The sequence below is a fragment of the Ilyonectria robusta genome (assembly GCF_021365365.1).
Source record: "Ilyonectria robusta strain PMI_751 chromosome Unknown BGZ61scaffold_72, whole genome shotgun sequence".
Lineage (NCBI taxonomy): Eukaryota > Fungi > Ascomycota > Sordariomycetes > Hypocreales > Nectriaceae > Ilyonectria > Ilyonectria robusta.
The window spans coordinates 67,484-89,807 of NW_025764506.1; the positions used below are offsets into that span (position 1 = coordinate 67,484).

The 22,324-nt window shown below is 52.2% G+C and overlaps 11 protein-coding genes across 11 annotated transcripts; 8 read left to right on the top strand and 3 right to left on the bottom strand.

Moving 5' to 3' along the window:
• Positions 1-2,361: 2,361 nt before the first annotated feature.
• BGZ61DRAFT_468322 (uncharacterized protein) lies at positions 2,362-3,507 on the top strand. The gene has a single exon (XM_046247867.1). The coding sequence runs from the start codon at positions 2,396-2,398 to the stop codon at positions 3,110-3,112; it is 717 nt and encodes a 238-aa protein (XP_046093954.1). The 5' UTR covers positions 2,362-2,395; the 3' UTR covers positions 3,113-3,507.
• Positions 3,508-3,658: 151 nt separating this feature from the next.
• Positions 3,659-5,692, top strand: BGZ61DRAFT_288045 (prion-inhibition and propagation-domain-containing protein; the record flags this gene model as incomplete). The annotated part of the gene is made up of 3 exons (XM_046238538.1): positions 3,659-4,200; positions 4,255-4,331; positions 4,377-5,692. Coding segments are annotated over 3 exons (1,935 nt in total), but the record flags the coding sequence as incomplete, so codon positions are not given.
• A 270-nt stretch (positions 5,693-5,962) lies between these two features.
• BGZ61DRAFT_322908 (ankyrin repeat-containing domain protein) lies at positions 5,963-6,265 on the top strand (the record flags this gene model as incomplete). Its single annotated transcript, XM_046238961.1, has 1 exon — positions 5,963-6,265. A coding segment is annotated over one exon (303 nt), but the record flags the coding sequence as incomplete, so codon positions are not given.
• A 173-nt stretch (positions 6,266-6,438) lies between these two features.
• Positions 6,439-6,939, bottom strand: BGZ61DRAFT_374446 (uncharacterized protein; the record flags this gene model as incomplete). The annotated part of the gene is made up of 1 exon (XM_046242334.1): positions 6,439-6,939. A coding segment is annotated over one exon (501 nt), but the record flags the coding sequence as incomplete, so codon positions are not given.
• Positions 6,940-7,102: 163 nt separating this feature from the next.
• BGZ61DRAFT_281564 (ankyrin repeat protein) lies at positions 7,103-7,357 on the top strand (the record flags this gene model as incomplete). The annotated part of the gene is made up of 1 exon (XM_046238466.1): positions 7,103-7,357. A coding segment is annotated over one exon (255 nt), but the record flags the coding sequence as incomplete, so codon positions are not given.
• A 39-nt stretch (positions 7,358-7,396) lies between these two features.
• Positions 7,397-7,603, top strand: BGZ61DRAFT_301616 (ankyrin repeat-containing domain protein; the record flags this gene model as incomplete). Its single annotated transcript, XM_046238691.1, has 1 exon — positions 7,397-7,603. A coding segment is annotated over one exon (207 nt), but the record flags the coding sequence as incomplete, so codon positions are not given.
• Positions 7,604-8,119: 516 nt separating this feature from the next.
• BGZ61DRAFT_279753 (ankyrin repeat protein) lies at positions 8,120-8,362 on the top strand (the record flags this gene model as incomplete). The annotated part of the gene is made up of 1 exon (XM_046238448.1): positions 8,120-8,362. A coding segment is annotated over one exon (243 nt), but the record flags the coding sequence as incomplete, so codon positions are not given.
• A 45-nt stretch (positions 8,363-8,407) lies between these two features.
• BGZ61DRAFT_374498 (ankyrin repeat-containing domain protein) lies at positions 8,408-8,986 on the top strand (the record flags this gene model as incomplete). The annotated part of the gene is made up of 1 exon (XM_046242338.1): positions 8,408-8,986. A coding segment is annotated over one exon (579 nt), but the record flags the coding sequence as incomplete, so codon positions are not given.
• Positions 8,987-9,934: 948 nt separating this feature from the next.
• BGZ61DRAFT_215415 (uncharacterized protein) lies at positions 9,935-13,519 on the bottom strand. The gene is made up of 3 exons (XM_046238051.1): positions 13,122-13,519; positions 12,433-13,070; positions 9,935-12,380 (listed from the first exon to the last, which is right to left on the bottom strand). The coding sequence occupies exons 1-3, from the start codon at positions 13,352-13,354 to the stop codon at positions 10,267-10,269; spliced, it is 2,985 nt and encodes a 994-aa protein (XP_046093962.1). The 5' UTR covers positions 13,355-13,519; the 3' UTR covers positions 9,935-10,266.
• Positions 13,520-16,703: 3,184 nt separating this feature from the next.
• On the top strand, positions 16,704-17,580 carry BGZ61DRAFT_374480 (uncharacterized protein; the record flags this gene model as incomplete). The annotated part of the gene is made up of 4 exons (XM_046242337.1): positions 16,704-16,771; positions 16,841-17,122; positions 17,180-17,316; positions 17,375-17,580. The coding sequence occupies 4 exons, from the start codon at positions 16,704-16,706 to the stop codon at positions 17,578-17,580; spliced, it is 693 nt and encodes a 230-aa protein (XP_046093963.1).
• BGZ61DRAFT_309127 (uncharacterized protein) lies at positions 17,552-18,945 on the bottom strand (the record flags this gene model as incomplete). Its single annotated transcript, XM_046238784.1, has 3 exons — positions 17,552-17,674; positions 17,703-17,778; positions 18,767-18,945. Coding segments are annotated over 3 exons (378 nt in total), but the record flags the coding sequence as incomplete, so codon positions are not given.
• Between the last annotated feature and the right edge of the window lie 3,379 nt (positions 18,946-22,324).

The following is a 22,324-nucleotide window of genomic DNA, read 5'->3' on the forward strand; positions in this document are numbered from 1 at the left end:
TACACACAGCGCAGACGAGTGATTACTGGTATACAGAAGTTGAGGAAGGCCAGGAACGGCTTGACGAGTGCATAGATACGGAACAGCTAGAAGACTACTAGTAGAGGCGCGACCGTTGTCGAACGGGCGGGGGTAAAGACTCGGTCCTGGGGCAGGCTCGGTCCTGGGATAGCTTGGATCCTGGGACAGCCCGCGTCCTGGGACAGCTCGCGTCCTGGGACAGCTTGCGTCCTGGGGAAGGCCGGGAGGCCTGACAAGTGCACAGATGCAGAACAGCTAGAGAGACTATTAGCATAGGTGTCCCCGCTCTTAAACGAACGGGGAGAGCAATTCTGGATGGAAATGGCCTAGTGAGGAGCTGGACGATTTCTGGAGGGGAGAGTTCATTTCTGGACGTGAGAGAGGGGACACTTGTACTTATAGTTGTACGCTGCATAGCTGCCACTAGGGCGGCTGGGACAGCCTATGAATAAATCAATCAATCAATCAATCAATCAGTCCCAGGATCGCGCCTGTCCCAGGACCGACAGCTGTCCCAGGATCGCGCCTGTCCCAGGACCGACAGCTGTCCCAGGATCACGCCTGTCCCAGGACCGACGGCTGTCCCAGGATCGCGCCTGTCCCAGGACCGAGCTTGTCCCAGGACCGAGCTTGTCCCAGGATCGCGCCTGTCCCAGGACCCAATCTGTCCCAGGACCACCACTGTCCCAGGATCGCGCCTGTCCCAGGACCCAACCTGTCCCAGGACCGCACCTGTCCCAGGACCGAACCTGTCCCAGGACCGAGCTTGTCCTAGGACCCAATCTGTCCCAGGACCACCACTGTCCCAGGATCGCGCCTGTCCCAGGACCCAACCTGTCCCAGGACTCACCTCCACAGTGTACTTTTTATTTATTTATTAATTCATAGGCTGTCCCAGCCGCCCTAGTGGCAGCTATGCAGCGTACAACTATGAATACAGGTGTTCCCGCCCCTCGCTTCCAGAGTCCAAGCTGCTCCTGTCAAGAACTGCTTCCCCCTCTGCCTGAACACGGTTACCCCTCTACTAATAGTCTTACTAGCTGTCCTGTGTCTATGTACCTTTCGGGCCTTTCCTGGCCTTCCTCTGCTTTTGTCTACTAATAATCACTCGTCTTCGCTATGTGTATTGGAGTACTGTGGATGGAACTGCCCGGAATTGCCCAGGAGCCGCGTCCTCAAGATCATCTTGGCTCCTTGTACCGCCATTGACGAGCTACAGAGAATGCGCTTGATGTCAACGCATGGATGCTTTCCTAGATAGTTTCCTCTCTCGCGAAATAATATGGTAGTGTATGATAGCGATGCTAGCACAAATTCTTCGCCAGTACATGGATGCTAGTTCACAGTATGCTCCAGCAGATGGTCGCTGGCTCACCTATGCTAGCAGATTGATCCTGGCGTACCAGGGCCAGAACAACATGGTTGAGTGTGTTAGCGCATACTAGTCCAGCCCTCTCGTCAACACAGAGCAATGCGCGTCTGCATGCATATACAAGAACGTTCTCGAACCTTCCCCCAATAATGTATTCCCGACATGATTGGCCGGGTCGCCCTAGCGTGATACTTCGGGCCCGTTCGATGTTGCGCAGAACATCGAACAGCTGGTCCCTAACCCTAGCCTAGGATAGGTATAAGGATCGTTGCCGCCTCCAACGCCTCTCCACTGTTAACTACCCTCTCAATATCGAGTGGCTGCAGCATGAAATTGCGAACTCGGCAAATATCAATGAGGCCGAGCAGGAGCAGGCAAGGCAGGACCGGCTTCGGGAGCCTGCCACTGAACCATCACCCACCTCTGGTGGGGTAGCCTCTTTTCAGCCAGTTGGGCTGCGTGAGCGGAATTTCCTGTTACATTAGGCCCACGTAACTTCTTAAATTCTGCCCTCTCTTTGCTCATGCTGTTCCTCATACGTCATTCAAACATGTGAAATTAGCTGGGGCCAGCCTTGCTGTAGCATGAAGGCATTTGCGATCGTAGTGCAGTTCCAGTCGCCGTTCTTTTTCTCCATTTCATACATCCTGTCTGGCTGTTACGTTCTAAGCCTGCTCTTAGGCAGCTTTAAGCAGGAAATATCGACCGCAGCAATATCAAGCATTCCCACGACATCCCTATACGCAAAAGTTTGGCACACGCGACCACCCAACGCGGCACTGCCAAGGAATGCCTCGACGTCGTTCTCACCAAACAGCGCGATCGTATCGAACTTTAACCCCCCTGGTCAACCAAGCCGGCAGCAGCAGGGTCAGCCCTGAACCCACCGTTGCGCCGTCGTCCTTGTCCGAGCCTTCCCCATCTTGCGTCTCGCTCGTCTTCTGTGCTGCTCTCTTCCTGTTTCGCCTACCACTCTTCATCATTGCCTTCTCCGCATACCTCATGGTCCTGCCATGGGTTCACCCCGGCCCTGTCGGCAATAAACTGTGCCTATGGACGCTTATGGGCATCCTAGGTGTCTGGTGGACCGACCTGCAGATCGACAGGGTAAAGCCGGGGTCGCTGGCGCAGCAGCCGCTCTGGCGCCTGCCGCGCCCCGGCTCCATCATGGTCGTGTCTGCCACTTCTCCTATCGATGCTATCTTCCTTGCCGCAGTCTTCGACCCAATCTTCACGGTTCTACACTCGAGGCCGCGACCTGTGCGGGAGCTGTTCCTCCTTCAGGCTATCTTCCGTATAGGAACGAACGAGACCTCACCGTCAAGCCACGCCAACTTGAAAACTGTGCTTGAGAGACATCCAGACCGAATCATTGCAGTGCTAACCGAGCACAGCGCGACGAATGGTACCTGTACTCTACCTAGCACGCTAAATCTTAGCGATACGGTCAGGATCTTCCGCATTAGCATACAATACTTGCCAGCGGATGTGTCGACGCCAGGGTCTGGCACGGATCCTGCGTTGCTGTGGACTATGCTCTCTAGGCCTGTGCACCGCATTCGCCTGCGCATCGCCGATGGCGTGAGTAATGATGGTACTTCAGGGGTGTCTGACAAACCGAAGCATCCCAGGAATGTCCCGCACAGCCTTACACGTCTTCCCCACAGTCTTCATAGTGGCAGAAAACTGTCACGGAGCTCCTTCCGTGAGCACATCTGAACATTCACCCTGCTTCTGGAAGTATAGAGAGTGTCGGCGAGTCTCCGTGGGCATTCTGGGACGCTATATGAGAACCATTTTTGGCTCATCTCGGCTGTGGTAGCTCCTATGTCTGTAGCCCATGCGGCTTGTCTTTGTACCAGGAGGTCGCGGGTTGTTAGGTCGGCGGCGCGGATGGCCCATCCGGTTCTGACTCGGGAAGCCTGCCGGATCTGCAGCAATAAAGTCGTCTCCCTCTCCGGCCACGATGGGGGCTAAGAGTCGGGTTCCTGCATAGGACCGACTATTCTATGATACACGTTTAGAACACTGCTTAAGTGGTCGCGGCGAGGTCATAGAGAGGACATGATTAAATAGGGAAGGACGACCGGATGGAAGGCTGTTCAGGTGCGAATAGAGGATATGGGTGGTCCCACGCTCTGCATGCCGAGAAAACAGCCTCGCGCACGATGAGTGGTTGTGCTGAGCGGGGATATATAGCGAGGCCGCCTTCCACATCAGCTCAAACAACACATCAAACCCATCACGTCCATCGATCGCACCGCCATGGAGCCTGTTAGTTTCACCGTCGGGGTCGTTGGGCTCGCCGGCCTCTTCAGCTCCTGCGTAGAGGCTGTGGACAAGGTGCAGACCTACCTGTCATTCAGGACCGACTCGCATGTGCTAGATACCAGGTTTAAGGCTGCCAAGGTCCGCTTCGAGAAATGGGGTCGGCGCGTCGGGTTCGAAGAAACGATGCGGTCGGAAGACCATCACCCTGCCCTCGACGACTGCGATATATCTGCGGCGGTACAGGATATTTTCCAGATCATTACTACTCTCTGTGGTGCGAGCGACGCGTCTGTACACCGCACCAGCCGGGCCATGACGCCAGGTGATGACGTCTCGTTGGGCTCGCTCCGACCCCGGCCTCACGGCGCGAGGCGACGGAAGCTGGCTTGGGCGCTCTGGGGCAAGACGGAGCGCACAGATCAGGTCGAGCTGTTCGAAAAGCTGGTGCAACAACTGCACAACTTGGTTCCCGTCGATGCAGTGCAGGGTACACGGCCGGTACACGAACTGGACACCAGGCACACCGACAACCTCGCGTCCGGGTTAGGTGCGTATCTGAACGCTGCCTGGATGCTCGTCGTCTAACGGAGATCAGGAACTTTCTCAGACCATGCTTGGCCCGCTGAGCTGCAGCGGATCCTCGCCCGGATCGAAGAGGCGAACAGAGGTAAGGTGTCCTCCGAGCTTCTAGTGTCAAGCTAACGGAGCGAAGCCGAGACGCGACGGGTACTCCACTCCTGGCTCGGCCGCGTGTCCCCAAACGAACGCTACCATGACTCCGTCCAGCAGAGGCTCGTCGGCACCTGCGACTGGATCTTCCACCGGCCCGCATTCCAGAACTGGCTCGACCAAGAATTCCCTGCAGGCGCAAAGCTGCTGTGGATCAACGGACCCGCGGGGTTCGGCAAGACGATTCTCTGCGCGCACATCGTCGAACACCTCTCGTCCACCCTCGAGACACCCGCCGCTCATTTCTTCTTCTCATCCGACCTCGAGAGCCGCGAAGACCCTTTCGTAGCCGTGCGGTCATGGATTTCCCAGGTCGTGTCGCAGCACGAGGGCGCGTTCGAGCACGTCCGCCAGAAATGGGAGGCTGATTCGGATCCCGTCGCGACCCGTGCGAACGCCGTCATGCTCTTCACACAGCTCCTCCACGTTGTTCCCGGCTGTACATTCGTTGTCGACGGTCTAGACGAATGCACCTACTTGGACAACAGCAGCACGTCGGTCACCCGATTCCTCCACACTGTTACGGACGCGGTTGTTGGGACGAACACTCGCGTTCTCGTGGTCAGTCGCGCCGAGCCAGAGATCCGACACGCCCTCACAGACGACACGCCTGAAAGCTTTGCCGAATACGAGATTGCACCCGATGACGTACGATCCGACACGGCCGCCTATTCCAGAGACATCGTCGACAGAAAATTACCCAACAAGACCGACGATGTCCGATCGACCCTCTCCAAAGCAATGACCGATCAATGCGAAGGCCAGTTCCTCTGGCTGAAGATGCAGGAGAGATCTTTGAGGAAAGGGATGAACAAGAAACAGCTCCAGCACACCATCGAAGAAACTCCGGCTGGGCTGGACCGATTATACGACCGAAGCTGGCAGAGAATCACCCAGTCCCGAGACTGGGAGAGGCAACGTATCTACGCCCTATTGCGCTGGGCGGCATTCGCACTACGGCCCCTGACAGTCTGCGAGGTCACCGAAGCCGTCCTTATCGACGAATCTGAAGACCTGCCGATCGAAGATCTCCCCGACGCTGTGGATGACGACTACATCGACAGCGAAATAGTCGGTCTTTGTGGGCCTCTCTTGGAGGTCAGGAGCCAGCACTCGGACTCCTCCGCCAGCCTTCGAACAGTGCACCTAACGCACTTTTCCGTCAAGCAGTACCTGCTGTGTAATCTCCCCACGCCTGGCTGGATCCGGGAGAACGAGCGCTTGCGGGATGAATACCAAAACACCTTGCTCGCCAAGGCCTGTCTGCTCTACATCAATTTCCACCAAGTTTGGCAAGATGCCCCACATCACCCGCCCTGTCTCGGCATGACATTCCGCGACTACGCAGCAGCGTCTTGGCATCACCATATCAAGTCAGGCTTGCGCACCGATGGGGATATAACGACACTTGCCAGCCGATTTTTTGATAGAAGCAACCACGCCTGGAATGGTTGGAGGGCATGGTTCGATGAACAGGATGCTGAGCTTCAGAAACTTGGGACTGAATCCACCTCACCTGCTCCGCTCTATTACGCAGTGGAGCTCGAGTTAATAGATGTGGCGACCGCTTTGATAAAAGAACAGAGTTGTGACGTGAATGAAGGAAACGACCTTGGACGGTCGGCTCTCGAAGTTGCATGCGCAAAGGGGAGCAAAGAGGTTGTGAAAATACTCCTTGATGCGGACGCCAACGTATCAACTGCCAGAAAGAATGGGTGGACGCCATTACATGCAGCATCAGAGGATGGACACATCGAGGTGGCCAAACTGCTTATTGAGAAGGGAGCTGACACTGCAGTTGCAGCCAAGGACGGGCGGACGCCATTGCATTTAGCATCACAGAATGGACACATGGAGGTGGTCAAGCTGCTCACCGAGAAGGGTGCTAGCGTCGCAGTTGCTGCTGAGAACGGGGCGACGCCATTGCATTTGGCATCACAGAATGGACACATGGAGGTGGTCAAGCTGCTCATCGAGAAGGGTGCTAGCGTCGCAGTTGCTGCTGAGAACGGGGCGACGCCATTGCATTTAGCATCACATAATGGACACATGGAGGTGGTCAAGCTGCTCACCGAGAAGGGTGCTAGCGTCGCAGTTGCTGCTGAGAACGGGGCGACGCCATTGCATTTAGCATCACATAATGGACACATGGAGGTGGTCAAGCTGCTCACCGAGAAGGGTGCTAGCGTCGCAGTTGCTGCTGAGAACGGGGCGACGCCATTGCATTTGGCATCACAGAATGGACACATGGAGGTGGTCAAGCTGCTCATCGAGAAGGGTGCTAGCGTCGCAGTTGCTGCTGAGAACGGGGCGACGCCATTGCATTTAGCATCACATAATGGACACATGGAGGTGGTCAAGCTGCTTATTGAGAAGGGAGCTGACACTGCAGTTGCTACCAAGGACGGGTGGACGCCATTGCATTTGGCATCACAGAATGGACACATGGAGGTGGTCAAGCTGCTCATCGAGAAGGGTGCTAGCGTCGCAGTTGCTGCTGAGAACGGGGCGACGCCATTGCATTTAGCATCACATAATGGACACATGGAGGTGGTCAAGCTGCTTATTGAGAAGGGAGCTGACACTGCAGTTGCTACCAAGGACGGGTGGACGCCATTGCATTTGGCATCACAGAATGGACACATCGAGGTGGTTAAGCTGCTTACTGAGAAGGGTGCTAGCGTCGCAGTTGCTGCTGAGAACGGGGCGACGCCATTGCACTTAGCATCGCAGAATGGACACATGGAGGTGGTCAAGCTGCTTATTGAGAAGGGAGCTGACACTGCGGTTGCGGCCAAGGACGGGCGGACGCCATTGCACTTAGCATCAGTGAATGGACACATCGAGGTGGTCAAGCTGCTTATCGCGAGGGGAGCTGACACTGCGGTTGCAACTAAGGACGGGCGGACGCCATTGCACTCAGCATCACAAAATGGACACATCGAGGTGGTCAAGCTGCTTATCGCGAGGGGAGCTGACACTGCGGTTGCAACTAAGGACGGGCGGACGCCATTGCACTCGGCATCACTGAATGGACACGTTGAGGTGGTCAAGCTGCTCATCGAGAAGGGTGCTAGCGTTACAGTCACAGATGAGGACGGACAGACGCCATTGCATTCAGCATCATGGGATGGATACATCGGGGCGGTCAAGCTGCTCATCGAGAAGGGTGCTAGCGTCTCAGTCATAGATGAGGACGGATTGACACCATTGCATTCAGCATCACAGAATGGACACATCGAGGTGGCCAAGCTGCTTATTGAGAAGGGTGCTAGCGTCACAGTCATAGATGAGGACGGATTGACACCATTGCATTTAGCATCACAGAATGGACACATCGAGGTGGTCAAGCTGCTTATCGCGAGGGGAGCTGACACTGCGGTTGCAACTAAGGACGGGCGGACGCCATTGCACTCAGCATCACAAAATGGACACATCGAGGTGGTCAAGCTGCTTATCGCGAGGGAAGCTGACACTGCCGTTGCAGCCAAGGACGGGCGGACGCCATTGCACTCGGCATCACTGAATGGACACATCGAGGTGGTCAAGCTGCTCATCGAGAAGGATGCTAGCGTTACAGTCACAGATGAGGACGGATTGACACCATTGCACTTAGCATCACAGAATGGACACATCGAGGTGGTCAAGCTGCTCATCGAGAAGGAAGCTAGCGTCACAGTCACAGATGAGGACGGGTGGACGCCGTTGCACTCGGCATCACTGAATGGACACGTTGAGGTGGTCAAGCTGCTCATCGAGAAGGGTGCTAGCGTCACAGTCACAGATGAGGACGGGTGGACGCCGTTGCACTCGGCATCACAGAATGGACACATCGAGGTGGTCAAACTGCTCATCGAGAAGGGAGCCGATACTGCGGTTGCAGCCAAGGACAGGCGGACGCCATTGCACTCGGCATCACGAAATGGACACATCGAGGTGGTTAAGCTGCTCATCGAGAAGGGAGCTGACACTGCGGTTGCGGCCAAGGACGGGTGGACGCTATTGCATTCAGCATCACAGAATGGACACATCGAGGCGGTCAGGCTACTGCTAATAACTCTGGGCGTCGAAACTAGCAAGGCAGACAATCATGGTCGTACAGCATTGTTCTTCGCTTCCAGATGTGGGTACAACAATGTGGTTCAAGCGCTGCTTGTCGATGGGCGGATTGACCCGGGCATCAAGGACTGGTATCGTTCGACATCGTTGTTTGCTGCCGTGAGGAACAACCACTTCGAAGTGGTGGAGCTTTTACTCGCGGCCGGAGGCATGACCGTTGAAGGCCAAGACGGTTTTGGTCGGAGTCTCTTCTGGTGGGCGCGGCGCACTGGCAATCTTCGAGTCCTTCAGCTCCTAGTGCAGCATGCCGAAAGGGCAGGCAGTCCTATCCCTGACGACCCTGCTCCTGTCAATGCCACCTCTATTCCGTTTGATCACGAATCCGATTGGTGCGACGCATGTACACTGAGCATCCGGGAAGGTTGTGGGTATTCTTGCAGAGTGTGCGACAGCGGGGGTTTCTGCTTGTGCGTCGAGTGCTTTGACGGAGGTATCCGATGCCGTGACAGCTCTCACGTTCTGGTGCCATGGTGAGCGCCCAGAAGATCTATCCCTGATGGCTGGTGCGGCTGTATGATGTAAATTGATGGAGAAGATCCCGCCATGTACAAGTTCATAAATCTCAACTGCTAGGCCTCGTCAGAGCCTTTGGTAGTCCGATATTGGCAGTGAATACGTATCTAATATAAACTAACCGCAAGTCATGTCCCTACGGAGGCTACCGGTCGGGGAGGCGAGGTGAATTCGGCGACGGCGTTGTAGACTTGATCCGAGATGAGGGCATAGTCTGGTTCGTCGACGAGGGCTGATTTCAGGAGGGGTTTGACGCAGTCGAAGTCAGGAGAGGCAACCTCAGAAATGCGTCTCAGGAGATTGCTTCGGAGGATGCCACGGCCTGCCTCGCAAGGAGTAGGCTTGTAACGGCAAGGCTTTGCAGAGAGAAAATAAAACGGAGTGCGAGATTGCAGAGACCTACATGCCAGTTAGAGGCCATGTTGCAACGAAGCCGATACTGAGTACGGCTACATGTGAACAACTAGAGTTACATCATACCAGGGCCGGGTGTTGGGCGACAAAGAGGTGAGAAGAGGGATGATTGAACATTCAAAGATTGGTCCCGGATGAAGGATGAGAAGCGCCAAGGAAGCATCTTGAAAGTATTGGAGAAACTTCGGAGGTCCTTCGGCTAACACCCAAATTCGGCTAATCAGGCATGGCTACTGAGTAGCGGCCAAACCTGGAAAATTAACTGTAATCAAGAATTGACCGACATCAACAATTAATTGCCAATGGTTCGAAAGCCTGCTTCGCAATGTCACTCACATCATGCGCACTCTCCCGACTCCTCCATCCAGTCGGGTAAGCGAAAGGAATACTGGGAAAGTATTGACCCTAATGTAAACGGTATGCTGGGTGGTATCTTGGCTTTCATGTCATCTATGTCCCGTATTGATCTACAGGGTGCGCGAACATTTCACTAGGCATCGGCATTAAGGGCGATCGGCAGAGGATCCCCAGAGCGCTCGAAGGGGGAACAGGGTAAGTCATTCAGAATCTGACGCCTTTTAAGAGAAACAGGTGCGGCAGGGGGTGACCTCAGCAGTGGCTAATGGTGGGCATCACAGGATCGGCCGGGTCACTGAAGGGCTTCTTTTCAAAGTGGCGGATAAGTAGACATGATCGAACCTGTAGCCCATCTTTGATGAAATTCTATGCTACAGTTTCGCAACCATTGTTTCCTATGACCCTAGAAAGCAAGCAATATTTACGCCTTGTCCAACTTCTCACCATCTAATTCTCATGCTACACTTCAGTTACTGGTTGGGGTTTGTGTCTCCTGCGTAGTTTAGAAAACTGCTGAAGTCCATTCCTCCGTCAATTTGCAGATCGCCCGGATTCAGTCCTGCAGAGCTACGCACGATTGGGTCGAAGATAAACTGCACAGTACTTGTCTCTCCCGCTCCAGACCAAGATTGCAAGGGTATGTTGGGGTTCATGTTGGGAAGGTCTTGGTCAGAAATTTGGAAGTCTCCACTCGCCATGGTTCCTAAGGGTAGTTGTGAGGCATCGTTCCATGCGCACGGAGGTCTCGACTGGTCCATATCAGGATTTGGAACCGAATACTGAGATTGAGGGTCCACAAGAGCGGGATTTTCTCTCGTCAGAAAAGAGTTATCTAACGAGGAGCTTGGTGTCGGTTGGCATTGCGGCAGTCGGGTGCCGCTTTGGCTGGTTGTGGACGAACCATTGCGAGACGACGTCTCCCGTGAGTCGCGACTGGAATACCACGCTTCAAAAAGCTGGTTATAGCCAGTCTGGCATATCCTTATCAGATGCTGTCTCCTTTCGACCTCGGGAATTTCGTCTGCCAGGGCTTGCTCAAGCGTTGCAGGCCCATATTGGAAGCAGTACTCTCGAAAGCTGCTGGTTTCCTCAGATAGGCCAAAGTCAAGGTAAGCTGAGTCAGGTCGTTGACTTCCTGGAAAAAGTATGTCCCAGACTGAAAACCATTGTTCTTGATCTGTAAACTTAAAGTCTGACTTTTTCGATAGGCGTCGATGCTGCTGATGAGAGATGCCATCTAGCACAACAGTGGGGTCGTGGACGCACACTTCACCAGAGACATGGGTAACATGTCTTCGATGGCTGTCCTCATTGTCAAAAGTGGCACAGCAACATTCGCAGTAGAACTCAGGAGTATGTTTCCGTGTCAAATGCTGTTTGACGTCTCGTATCCTCCTCAATGTCTTTGAGAAACATGCTCGGTGTTGGCCAGGATTCCGCTTCCAGAACGGACACGCTAGCTGCTGTCTTCTGCGTTTGCCTTGAGGTAGGGCCGCTCTCTTATCAGGTGGTGGCATATCTTCGTTTCCAGAACCCTCATCGTCGCTCTGCTGACGCTGTCTCTTGCGACACGGGTGGGACGACGAATTTGTTGAGATGGCTGCACGAAGGGGTCTGAAAGTCTCTGACCCGGTGCCAGATGAGGTTTCGCTTTGGCCAGGCCTCTTCCGCACCTGACAACTTTCTCTGAAGCCCGAGAGTAGTGTCTGGAGAACCCGGTTCAGAGCTGGAAAGTCTTGGTCGCTGCTATCCAGTGGCTCATAGACTTCTGAGGAACCCGAATCTGAAAACAGGTCGCTTTCGAACGAGGCGTCCGTGGAATCAGCGCCCGTTCTCAAATGAGAACTACTACCGCTCCATGACGTATCTTTAAAGTAAGCATCGTTGTCATCATGTTCCGGTTGGTTTTCCATCATGAGCCTGGAGATGTCTTCTTTGGTGGAAGGCCGCAACTGGCCCTCAGCCAGGAGATGGTCAGAGTCACCACACAAGTCAACAATGTGGCGACAGTTTCTCAGACTATCGATGGAAAGAAATCCACGCGGGTAAAGTGAGCAGTGTCTCATGCAACAGAGACAGGGTCGACTAGCCGAGTGGCAGATGTGCCAGAGGACGACATCGTCGGTCTGCTGAAAGACTGCGAGCCTCTTTCCGCACCCAGGCCAAAACAACCCGTCATCAGTGGTTTTGATGATTGAAAGCAGAAGCTCTGTGTCAATTTCGAGTCCAAGGAAATTTTCTGGACGCCGAGCGGTCGGGAACCCTGTGACGATGGAAGGGTTGCCGACGGCCCGAACCAGGCAGGGTGCCTTTGACAAGTTCGACCCGACATTGCTCTGCTGAAGACTGACGTCAAACGTCGTCACTTTGCAACCTGGATACAGATCGTTCAAATAACCATCGTAATCATTCTCGGTGATGGTGGATGTGCAATGATTGAAGCCTAGACTTGGGGATAGTCCAGCAGCGAGCCATGCCAGCTGCTCACCACACTCGGCAATCGATTGCGCTGGTCCCCGGATCGCAACAAGCAGATATGCTCCTCGAATATAAACCCTGATTATGGTCTTGTCCAATAGTTGCGCTATACATACCATAGTTAGCGACAAGACGGTTCTGGTATTTCGACAACGTACCATGATACACAGTTCCTTGATCGTCGTCGACCACGTGCTCAAGAGCACTTAGAAGGATAGCATTACTCATTGGCCATGTCTGGGACATGTAATTCCTGATTGTCGTTGCTTGTGCTCCATTAGACGACCCTGTCACTGTTATTACATGCGACAAACATTGACCAAGTGACAATCCCAGTCTCGTTCGCCCCGCTTCGAGACGAGGCTTGAGCTTCCACCATTCAAGCCGAAAGGCTACGACGGATGATGGCACAGGTCGTCGTTTGCTGATGCAGGCAGCAGGGAGTCGAGTGATGATGGCCTTGCGAATTTCGTCAATGACGGCACGATCCTCTTTTCCGCCTCGATCGATACGCTGTTCCTTTTGGATTGTGGCGATGAACCACTGATAAGCGGCACTGTTGAGGATAGTCTCGTTGTAGACAGACGTGTCCACTTGGCCAATGTCTTCTTCATCCACGTCGTACACACCCTCGAAACAGTCATCACGATTCGCAACCTTGTCGCTTTCATCGGCTCGATCGTTCCACATGTTCATTTTATCGAATAAGGACATGCCTTCAGTGTCGACTTTTGGACTCTCGACGACATCACCGCCTGCACCTGAAACCACCGATTCCATGTGCTTGGCAATCTCGCTGGCTTTGTGGTTAGAATATCGTCGCCATTGCGAAGTTAGACACACTCACCGATGACGCTTATGGAGGAAATACACGATGTGTCGACTCTTCACGGATGACGATTCCTGTCCTAGTCTGAGAGCAAACGTTTTGATAAGCTCGGGCAGCCTTTGAAACACAATTTTCCAAGTCTTGGCATCGATCTGTTGCTTGAATTTCGAATGAAGATCATCGCAGAACTCAGATATATACTGCTGGGCATGATGTGGTGTTACGGTTGTTGCCGCCGAGTACACTGTCATTGCATCATCGGCATGCGTGTCCTCCGCTGCGTCTTGAGGTGTGGCCTCTGGGCGAGCATCATTGGCAGTGTAATTTGGGTTGAGAATTGACCCGTAGCCAGAGTCGGTGAAGGGAACTCCGGGTTTTACTTCCGCCGAGTTCTTTGTGCTCTGAAGTGCAAGAAGAGTGAGAAGTGCGAATTACTGGGGAACACACTAGCATGGGATGGAGGATGACCAACCTGACTGATCGATGAGAGCATAGGTTGAGTCATTGTAAACTCGTCGGCTGTGCCATCATCAGAGTACGGGTACTCCTCATCGTCTAAAGGCAAGGGTCTTAGATTCACAATTACCTCAGTGAGCCATACTTTGAGATCGGCCATCGCAGGCCAATCACCTCCGCCCTTTCCTCCGCGCCGTTCATTATTGCTATTGTCATTCTTTGCGCGAGATTTTCTGGGCTTGAAATGCGATCGGCGCAAGTGCGCTGCCGCATTGTAATAGGCACCATACTTCTTCCCGCCCATGCACGCCTTACACTTCGACAACGGGACGAAGGGCTGGACGCTTGACACGAGGCCAACTGTGACAGGATCTCTGCAGACAAACTTCTTCACGCAATTCTCATGGCGGGCGCAGACGTGTCTTCGAAGCTCATGTTCGCCGCGGAAGCCCTCTGGGTGGTCTTGACACTGGTCGCAAAATACCGCACGGTGTTGAGGGCGTTTATACAGGCTCTCTGCCAAGGCCTCCTTGGCGTGGTGTTCGAAGGTATCTGTCGCAAATGACCCAAATTGGGATCGTTTTGTACTCGTGAAAGATTCCATTCGCAGCGGGGGAGGTAAAGGAGGCGGGGCAAGCTGATCGAAACGTTCTGCGTACCCAGGTATTCGGTCATGGGGATCAAGATTTTCGGGGGTAGACCAGTTAGTCCACACGTCACTGATTGGGTCGTCGAAAGATGTTGAAGTGGGAAGGTATCTAGGCGGGGGTAATGGGGGTGGGATGATTAGCGCCGGGGGGTATCGCAAGTCATCGTCGGGGACCTGAGGATCGGAAAATCGATGCCCCTCGCCGTTCCGCTCTGAATGGGCTTTTGGTGGCAAATATCCCACCTGCGTTGGCAAGCTTGGAGTGGCAAGCATTTCAGGCATAGACTGCAAAGCGATCGGTCGCCTGCTCGCCGGAAGCAACGTGTCCAAAAGATCAAGGTCGTCGTCCTGCTCGCTGTACCATGTCAGCTATTTGGATTCCCATGACTATGATGACTTCTCTGCATCAATTCCCACGTACTGTCTCTGTAAGTGGCGTTCAAACAAGTCCTTGCGGTAAAATTCCTTTTCACAGTCGGCCCTGGGACAACGAAGATCGGGGGGTGCATGAGTCAGTTTATGTCGACTGGATCAAGTTGGTTAGACGCGCTTCACTAAAGTTTCGAACAAGCAAGACAAACCGCAGGTGTTCTGGTCGAGTGAATGTCTGTGATAGTAGTTACTATTAGGTTTGTTGGCAGGAACAATCCGGGTAGTTGCGATACCTTGGGGCATTGGTCGCAGGTATGCACTGGCATGCCCTTCTTCGCCTTGCTGATCTTTCCAGTTATGGGAGTCAGCTTGATCTGTGGCTCTGGAGCCGTGGTTTTTATGGCGGGCGTCCTGATGCTCGGCAAGTTTCGTGATGAACCTGGACCAGTAGTATACTCTTGGGGAATGTAAAGTCTTTGGTACTCCGAGGCACTGGCATCTGTATAATCGAGCTCTAGAGCCGGAGTGGCGGCTTGCTGGGTATCCAGGTCGCGCCGTCCCATCGAAGGGCTATCCGCAAGCAGTGATGGGATGTTCATCTTGAAGGTTTTGGGGAGGTTGTAAGATTCAAGATTCAAGAGGCGGGCTGTGTTTCGAGACCAAAGTTATGGGTTGAGCGACATCAGGCTGCATGTCTGCTGAGTGATCAGCACAATGGTGCTTTCGTCGTCTATTGGCCGAGTTTCCGTCCCCACGACGACGCAAGAGGGGGTGAGCAGGCATCCAATCATGGCCAATGATTGCGACTTCTGTTGTTTTTGATGTTTGGAGACAACATTCGGATTTCACTTGAGTCCACAAGGATGGCTATTGTTACAACTATTTTTGATGGTATTAACAATGTTGAGAAACCCCGTTATAGAAGAGTGATGTCGCGGTGTCTATCTCTTTGAGCAGTCTATTCGGCTCGAGTGTAACTGGAAAATCCACATGTCAGACGACGTCATTTCAGCTCTAGGCATCCTGCGAGGCAGACAGACACAATCTCCTGGCATCAAGATTTTCACGGTCGCATATTGATGTGCAACCGGATGCAAATTAGCTAAATGGATCTTGACGAACCAGTTTTCAAGAGAGCGCTAGTCGAGGAACCATTTAATTATTACGAATTAACCATGATGCCGTTGGGTTTAGGGTAAGCTGCCATAGTTTGGCGGCGACTGGTCATCCCAGTGTACCTATCTTTGGGATGCCATAACTTAGCCTACTTATTGATTTTCAGGTCCATACAGCGCTAATCATTCCCATTTCAGCCGGGGAATGTCATAGTCGGGTCCACGAAGCGAGCCAGTCTTGTCTCGCAACCAGAGCCATCTCTTCGACTTTGCCACCCTAGGTTGTCAAACCAAGCAGCTAAAGAAGCCCCACTTGCCATCCTCTCAGTGACCCCTGAAAGCAGTTCGATGGAATTTGTGGGCACGACCCAGCGCGCTCCGACTCTCCGAGTCAACGCAATCGACGGCAGCGCCACAACCCGTGCTGGAAAAAACCACCGAGACTAGAGCTTCTAGCGGCATCTAGTGTCCGCGACAGTGCAGATGTCTCGCTGCCGCCAAGAGACAGGGGCAACCGTTGAAACACCAGGGACACGTAATATCGTGATGGGGGCCTGGACTAGACCACGGGCTTGGAGAGACTAGCCGGGCGTGCTATAAGGCTAAGTGCTGAATGGCTCCGGTCTGTCAACCGAACTCCGTTGCGCTCAGGCCTCTGTGATCCACGTCTTGGGTCTCCGATGGCCGCCGAAGATGTGTGAACGAGACGGGGAAAATGGGACGATTCGTCGAGGCATGATTCGTGATGTGATGCGACTGGCTGTGATGATCTGTCCCATTATTACCGTCCAAGCCACATCACCGGTAACGGAAGCGAATTACCTCAATCAGTGTGTTAATACTCCGCCCTATGGGGATATTGCCAAGGCCTAGAATTATGGACATGCTGATTCTGGCTGTACATATGCGGACCCCTCGCACCTCTCCCACGCAACTTTCTTTTTGCTCTGGGCTTGGTGGCCCGCCATTGCAACGTCGACTGCAGATCCCGACTCCTCACCAGCAGCCATGTCGGCCTTCATCACGGAAATGTGGGCGTGGTACGCCGTGACCCTCGTAGTGGTCCTGGCGCGGATGTGAGTTTTTTGTCCATTTTCCCCGGATTTTTCACTCTATTGGGAATGCGACCTGACCGTGCTGGCTAGGACATCCCGGAGGATGCTGTACGGGTCGTTCAAGGGCATGCTGATCGATGATTACCACATGATCTTTGCCATGGGATGCTACACTGCGTTGCTCGTCGTGGTGCACATCCTCACCTACACGCCGACGAACCTTATCAACCCCGCCGACAAAATCGTCCTCACCGATGACGAGATCAAGAAAAGGCAATACGGGTCGAAGCTAGTGATAGTCACCGAGCAAACGCAGATGATGACCATCTGGGCTATTAAGGGTTGTCTGTTGGTCATGTACAGCCGGCTGACGTAGGTGTCACTCAATCTCGCCGTCGTGACAGGTAACGAATCTAACACATCAAACAGCACGAGCTTGAAACAGAACTTGCTTGTCAAGATTGTCTCCGGCTATGTCATTGTTGGCTTCGTCCTCATGCAGATATTATTCTTCGCCGCATGGTGTCGGCCGTTCCACATGTACTGGAGTGTTCCTCCTCCGAATCGTAAGTGGACAGTGATCATCTGAGCGGAAATAGAGCAAATGGTTGATTCAATGTTTAGTCAATTGCTCAGCCGAAACAAACCATATGATCACCAACGCTGTCTTGAACATCTCGTCCGGCATCATGATCATCTTAATTCCTATGCCCGTATTTCTACAATCGCAACTGGCTACGAAGCGCAAAGTTATTCTATGCGGCGTCTTTGCGCTTGGTGCGTTTTCGGTAATTGCTCCGCAACTGTTGTGTAGCTGGCATTCTCCTTAGAACGAAATTTAACCATGGAGATATGGTCTGCATCGGTGACGATGGGCTCTGCGTCTGCCTGTCCAGGGACAACTGCCGATGCTTTTGGCACCACCTAACACATTATAAGCCACTTGATCAACCGGTTGGATGATACTATGTCCAAGGACGGTCGGAGTCTTGTACTCCTCATAGGCAAACTTCGTTATGAAGTCTCCGCTGATTGGACCATTGATACGTGAAATCACGTGAGGATCATCAGTCACGTGAGCAATGCCTCAAAAGGGCCTGCAGGGCCCTTCTGACTTTGCTTCATCATCATTCTTCTTCATACAACAATACAATCCATCACTGCCACTGCAGCTTTCTGGCCCTTCGTGCCCCCTAGGGCCTCTGGCCCTTGGCCATCGCCTCTTTTCGTATCAAATGGTAGCAATTGCACTGCTGCATCTTGGTCACCAGCTTTGACAGCACCAGCTTTGACAGCACCAGCTTCGACAGCACCCGCTTCAGTCGCCCATGGCTTTGCGATACCGGCTTTGATGGCACCAGCCTCTGTGCACCAGCTTCTTCAAGCATCGCCTATCTTAGCCGACTCGCCTTAGTTGCGCTCCTGATACCGGCCCGTCAGCACCAGCTCTCCCGAGCACCAGCCCGTCTCAGCACCAGCTCTCCCGAGCACCAGCTCTCTTAAGCACCGGCTCTCTCTCGAACACCGGCTCTCTCTTGAGCACCCAGCCCTCGCGGCACCCTTTGGATCCCGTTGGTTCAACTCCTTTGGATACCGGCGATCCCCCTCAAAGCTGTCCCCTTCGCTGGGCCTGAATAGCAACACCAAGCAGCCGACCGACCGGCCGACCGACCAATGCAGACAAGATCGTCTTACGGTATGAGGCATATTTTCTCGCGGATGGATTTGGCAAGGAACTTTGGAAGGAAATGGATCTAGGCTCTATCCTTGTCTTGCCTACTGAGGACAGTAGAGTCTCTTTTTGTGTGCGGCATATGATACGTGAAATCACGTGAGGATCATCAGTCACGTGAGCAATGCCTCAAAAGGGCCTGCAGGGCCCTTCTGACTTTGCTTCATCATCATTCTTCTTCATACAACAATACAATCCATCACCTGCTATTGCAGCTTTCTGGCCCTTCGTGCCCCCTAGGGCCTCTGGCCCTTGGCCATCGCCTCTTTTCGTATCAACCATACTGCCCTAGCTGCTGCTGCAGCCACTCTGAGTCTCTTTCCAGATGCTTGATTATACGGTCATCTGCAGCAATGAAGACAGAAGCTACATTTGCAAGCATATGTCCAAGTTGGACACCATTCCCACCTTGATGAGGTGTGCCCATGAAGAGGATTCTATATGTTGAAAGCTTTACTGAGCGATGTTCGGGGAGAGCTCCTTGGCGAGCTGCATCGGAATGGATAAGAGCCTATTATCATTAGTCAAAGACTACCAGACTAATGAGGTTGTGCGAGGTATTTAGCTACTTATGCTCTTAAGAACGATACCCCCAAGGCTGTGTGCAATAAAGATGACTGGCCGTTCCAGTGTCTATATTTATTTGGGCGTTATTCGTCTCCCTCTACCAAATGGCAATATTGTCCTTATATTGGTAATCTTCCTCTTCCTATATAGGTCGGATACAAGTGTTCGTGTATGATCGTACAGATACTGGAAGCTCACACCAGTGGAGCTATGAGTGTTTGCATCGTAGCCCCAGCAAAGAATTCGCGCATTAGGGAGATCATTGGGAAGAAAATTGCGAAGCCAATGAACGCCGTTGTCTGCGGTCCATGTCTTCCTCGGTGGCCATTCAGACCATGGATGGCAACTATACTACGACAAGTAAGCCGCAAGCTGCTAAAGATAATAACGTACTTCATCAGTGAGTGGATCAAATCAGTAAGTGGATCAGTCAGATTTACACCTTAAAGCGCGATTTTAGAAAAATTATTAAAAATCCAAATTACAACTAAAATACCTGAAAGTTTAGTATTAACTTAACTAAGTAGGAACTTATATCGAAGAATTTTATTAAATTTTAATTGTTTTTATTTATAGAGTTATTAAGAAAAAACCTATTCGCACTGTATTTTTTTCTTAATTTTATATATAAAAAGCTTAATAAATTAATTAAAAATATAAAAAAAAAGAATATCTTAACGTACTTCATCAGTGAGTGGATCAAATCAGTGAGCGGATCAAAAATCCCTCAATCTCTCTTCTTTTCATTCAATCACATATTTCTCAACCACCAAACATGCCACAATCAAATAAAGAGGCAAATATCCTTCTCGCTCTTCAAGCCCTTCAAAATGAGCCAAACTTAGCTCTCCGTCGCGCTGCAAAAATCTACAATGCGCCATATAGTTCGCTATGGCGCCGACACCATGGCATTCCTGCTCGATGTGATATTGTTCCGAAATCACGCAAACTATCCGATCTAGAGGAAAGGATTGTCATTCAGTTCATTCTTGATCTAGATTCGCGAGGGTTTCCCCCGCGACTGCGTGGTGTTGAAGAAATGGCTAATCGACTGCTTACTGACCGCGGCGCGTCACCTGTTGGCAAGTGCTGGGCTTCTAGATTTATTAAGCGACAACCAGAGCTCAAGACGCGTTTCTGTCGTAGATACGACTATCAGAGGGCTAAATGTGAAGATCCAACCATTATTCGTAATTGGTTCAGGCTCGTAGAGAACACAATCGCCAAGTATGGTATCACCCTCGCCGATATCTACAACTTTGATGAGACTGGCTTTATGATGGGCGTCATTGCAAGCGGAATGGTCGTTACAGGCGCAGAAAGGCGTGGAAACCCGAAATTGGTGCAGCCTGGAAATCGAGAATGGGTTACAGCTATTCAGGCGATCAATGCGGAAGGCTGGGCGATCGCGCCGTTCATCGTGGTTGCGGGCCAATATCACCTCGCCAACTGGTACCAAGAAAGCAACCTCCCGGGCGATTGGGCTATTGCGACGACTCAAAATGGTTGGACCAATAATGAGACAGGTCTTGAGTGGCTCAAGCACTTTGATCAGCATACAAAGACCCGATCAAATGGTCGATATCGTCTTCTGATCCTTGATGGGCACGAAAGTCACCACTCGGCTGACTTCGAGGCATATTGCGAGGAAAACAGCATCATCACGCTCTGTATGCCGCCTCATTCGTCTCATCTACTCCAGCCTCTTGATGTCGGTTGTTTTGGGCCGCTTAAAAAAGCATACGGTCGAGAAATTGAGCATCTGATCAGATGCGGGATAACCCATGTTTCCAAGACCGACTTCTTTCCGGCATTTTATGCCGCCCACCAAGCGGCTATGACGGAAAGCAATATCAGGGGGGGATTTAGAGGTGCCGGACTTGTTCCTTTGGTCCCGGAAAGTGTGATATTGAGGCTTGATGTGCAGCTGCGCACTCCAACACCGGTTGAGGAGGAGGTCAACCTCCCTGACCCTTGGGTCTCCAAGACGCCAAAGACCGTCCTTGAGGCCACTTCTCAATCTGAATACCTCGAAAGACGAATCAGGCGGCATCAGAGCAGCTCTCCAGCATCAATTCTTGAGGCGCTCAAGTCACTTTCTAAAGGAACAAAGGGAATAATGCACGAGGTGGCACTATTAAGGTCTGAGGTTGAGGTCCTTCGACAGTCAAATGAAGCCCTTAGCAAGCGGCGCAGAGCAAAAAGAAGGCGGCTACAGGATAGAGGGAAGATGACAGTAGATGAGGGCAGGGAAGCCATTGATCAGAAGGACATTGATGCGCAGATAGCGGCCGAATCGTCGAGAAGTGGTGGCCAAGGAGGGTCGACGCGAGTGAAGGAAAGGCGTTGTAGGACATGCGGCAAGACAGGTCATAATACAAGGACATGTCAGAGAGTTGCCGCGATGTCTAAGGAAGAGCATGGCGATTAGTTTTAATTGATTAAATGGTCTGTTGTGTTTTTATTACATGTTCGGAAGCAAGGGTTGAGATTTTTGATCCGCTCACTGATTTGATCCACTCACTGATGAAGTACGTTATGACTTTTTTATATGAACTTTAAAATTAATTTTTTTAAACTTTTATTAATTATATAGCTAGTTTTAGAAAATCTAATATTTTTACTTTTAGCTGTACAGTATAAGTGATCCACTCACTGATTTGATCCACTCACTGATGAAATACGTTAGCGGATATTACCTACTCGATGACAGGATCGACGCCTTCAGACACCACCTCTAAACCCTGTGGGTGTTCTTTGGGCGGGGTAGCAGATGCGGGAGGTGGGGCCGGAGGTGGGGCCGGAGATGGGGTAGGAGTGGGGGTAAGAGTGGACTTTGGTCCTTGAAACAGCCGCGACCAACGTGAAGGCATAGTTGCAAGCGTACTCAAGGTAAAGGCGATGTGATTTTGGGATTGACGATGTTGTTGACTGCGAGTATTTCTTGGAGTGGTTGGTGGAAAGTCAGGCAGGCAGGTGTTCACTTCCCCGCTTCACAAGGCTGGGCGATCGCATTGGAAATCATGTGATATTCAATTCAACTCGGTGCACAGAGAGGCCAATAGGACGCAGGGAACCAAAACTGGACATTGTCATCGTTGATGCCTGAGGCATCATTGTACTTGTTATCAGTAGGGCAGATGGCAGGTCATTGTGAGGCTAGAGGATAAGACAATTGCCCTAATATTCATCGTCTTAATATTGAGTTGATGGAAAACAACCACCCTTAGATGATGTAAAGCAGAGCGGCGAAATTGCGCGAATGGTTCGCGAGA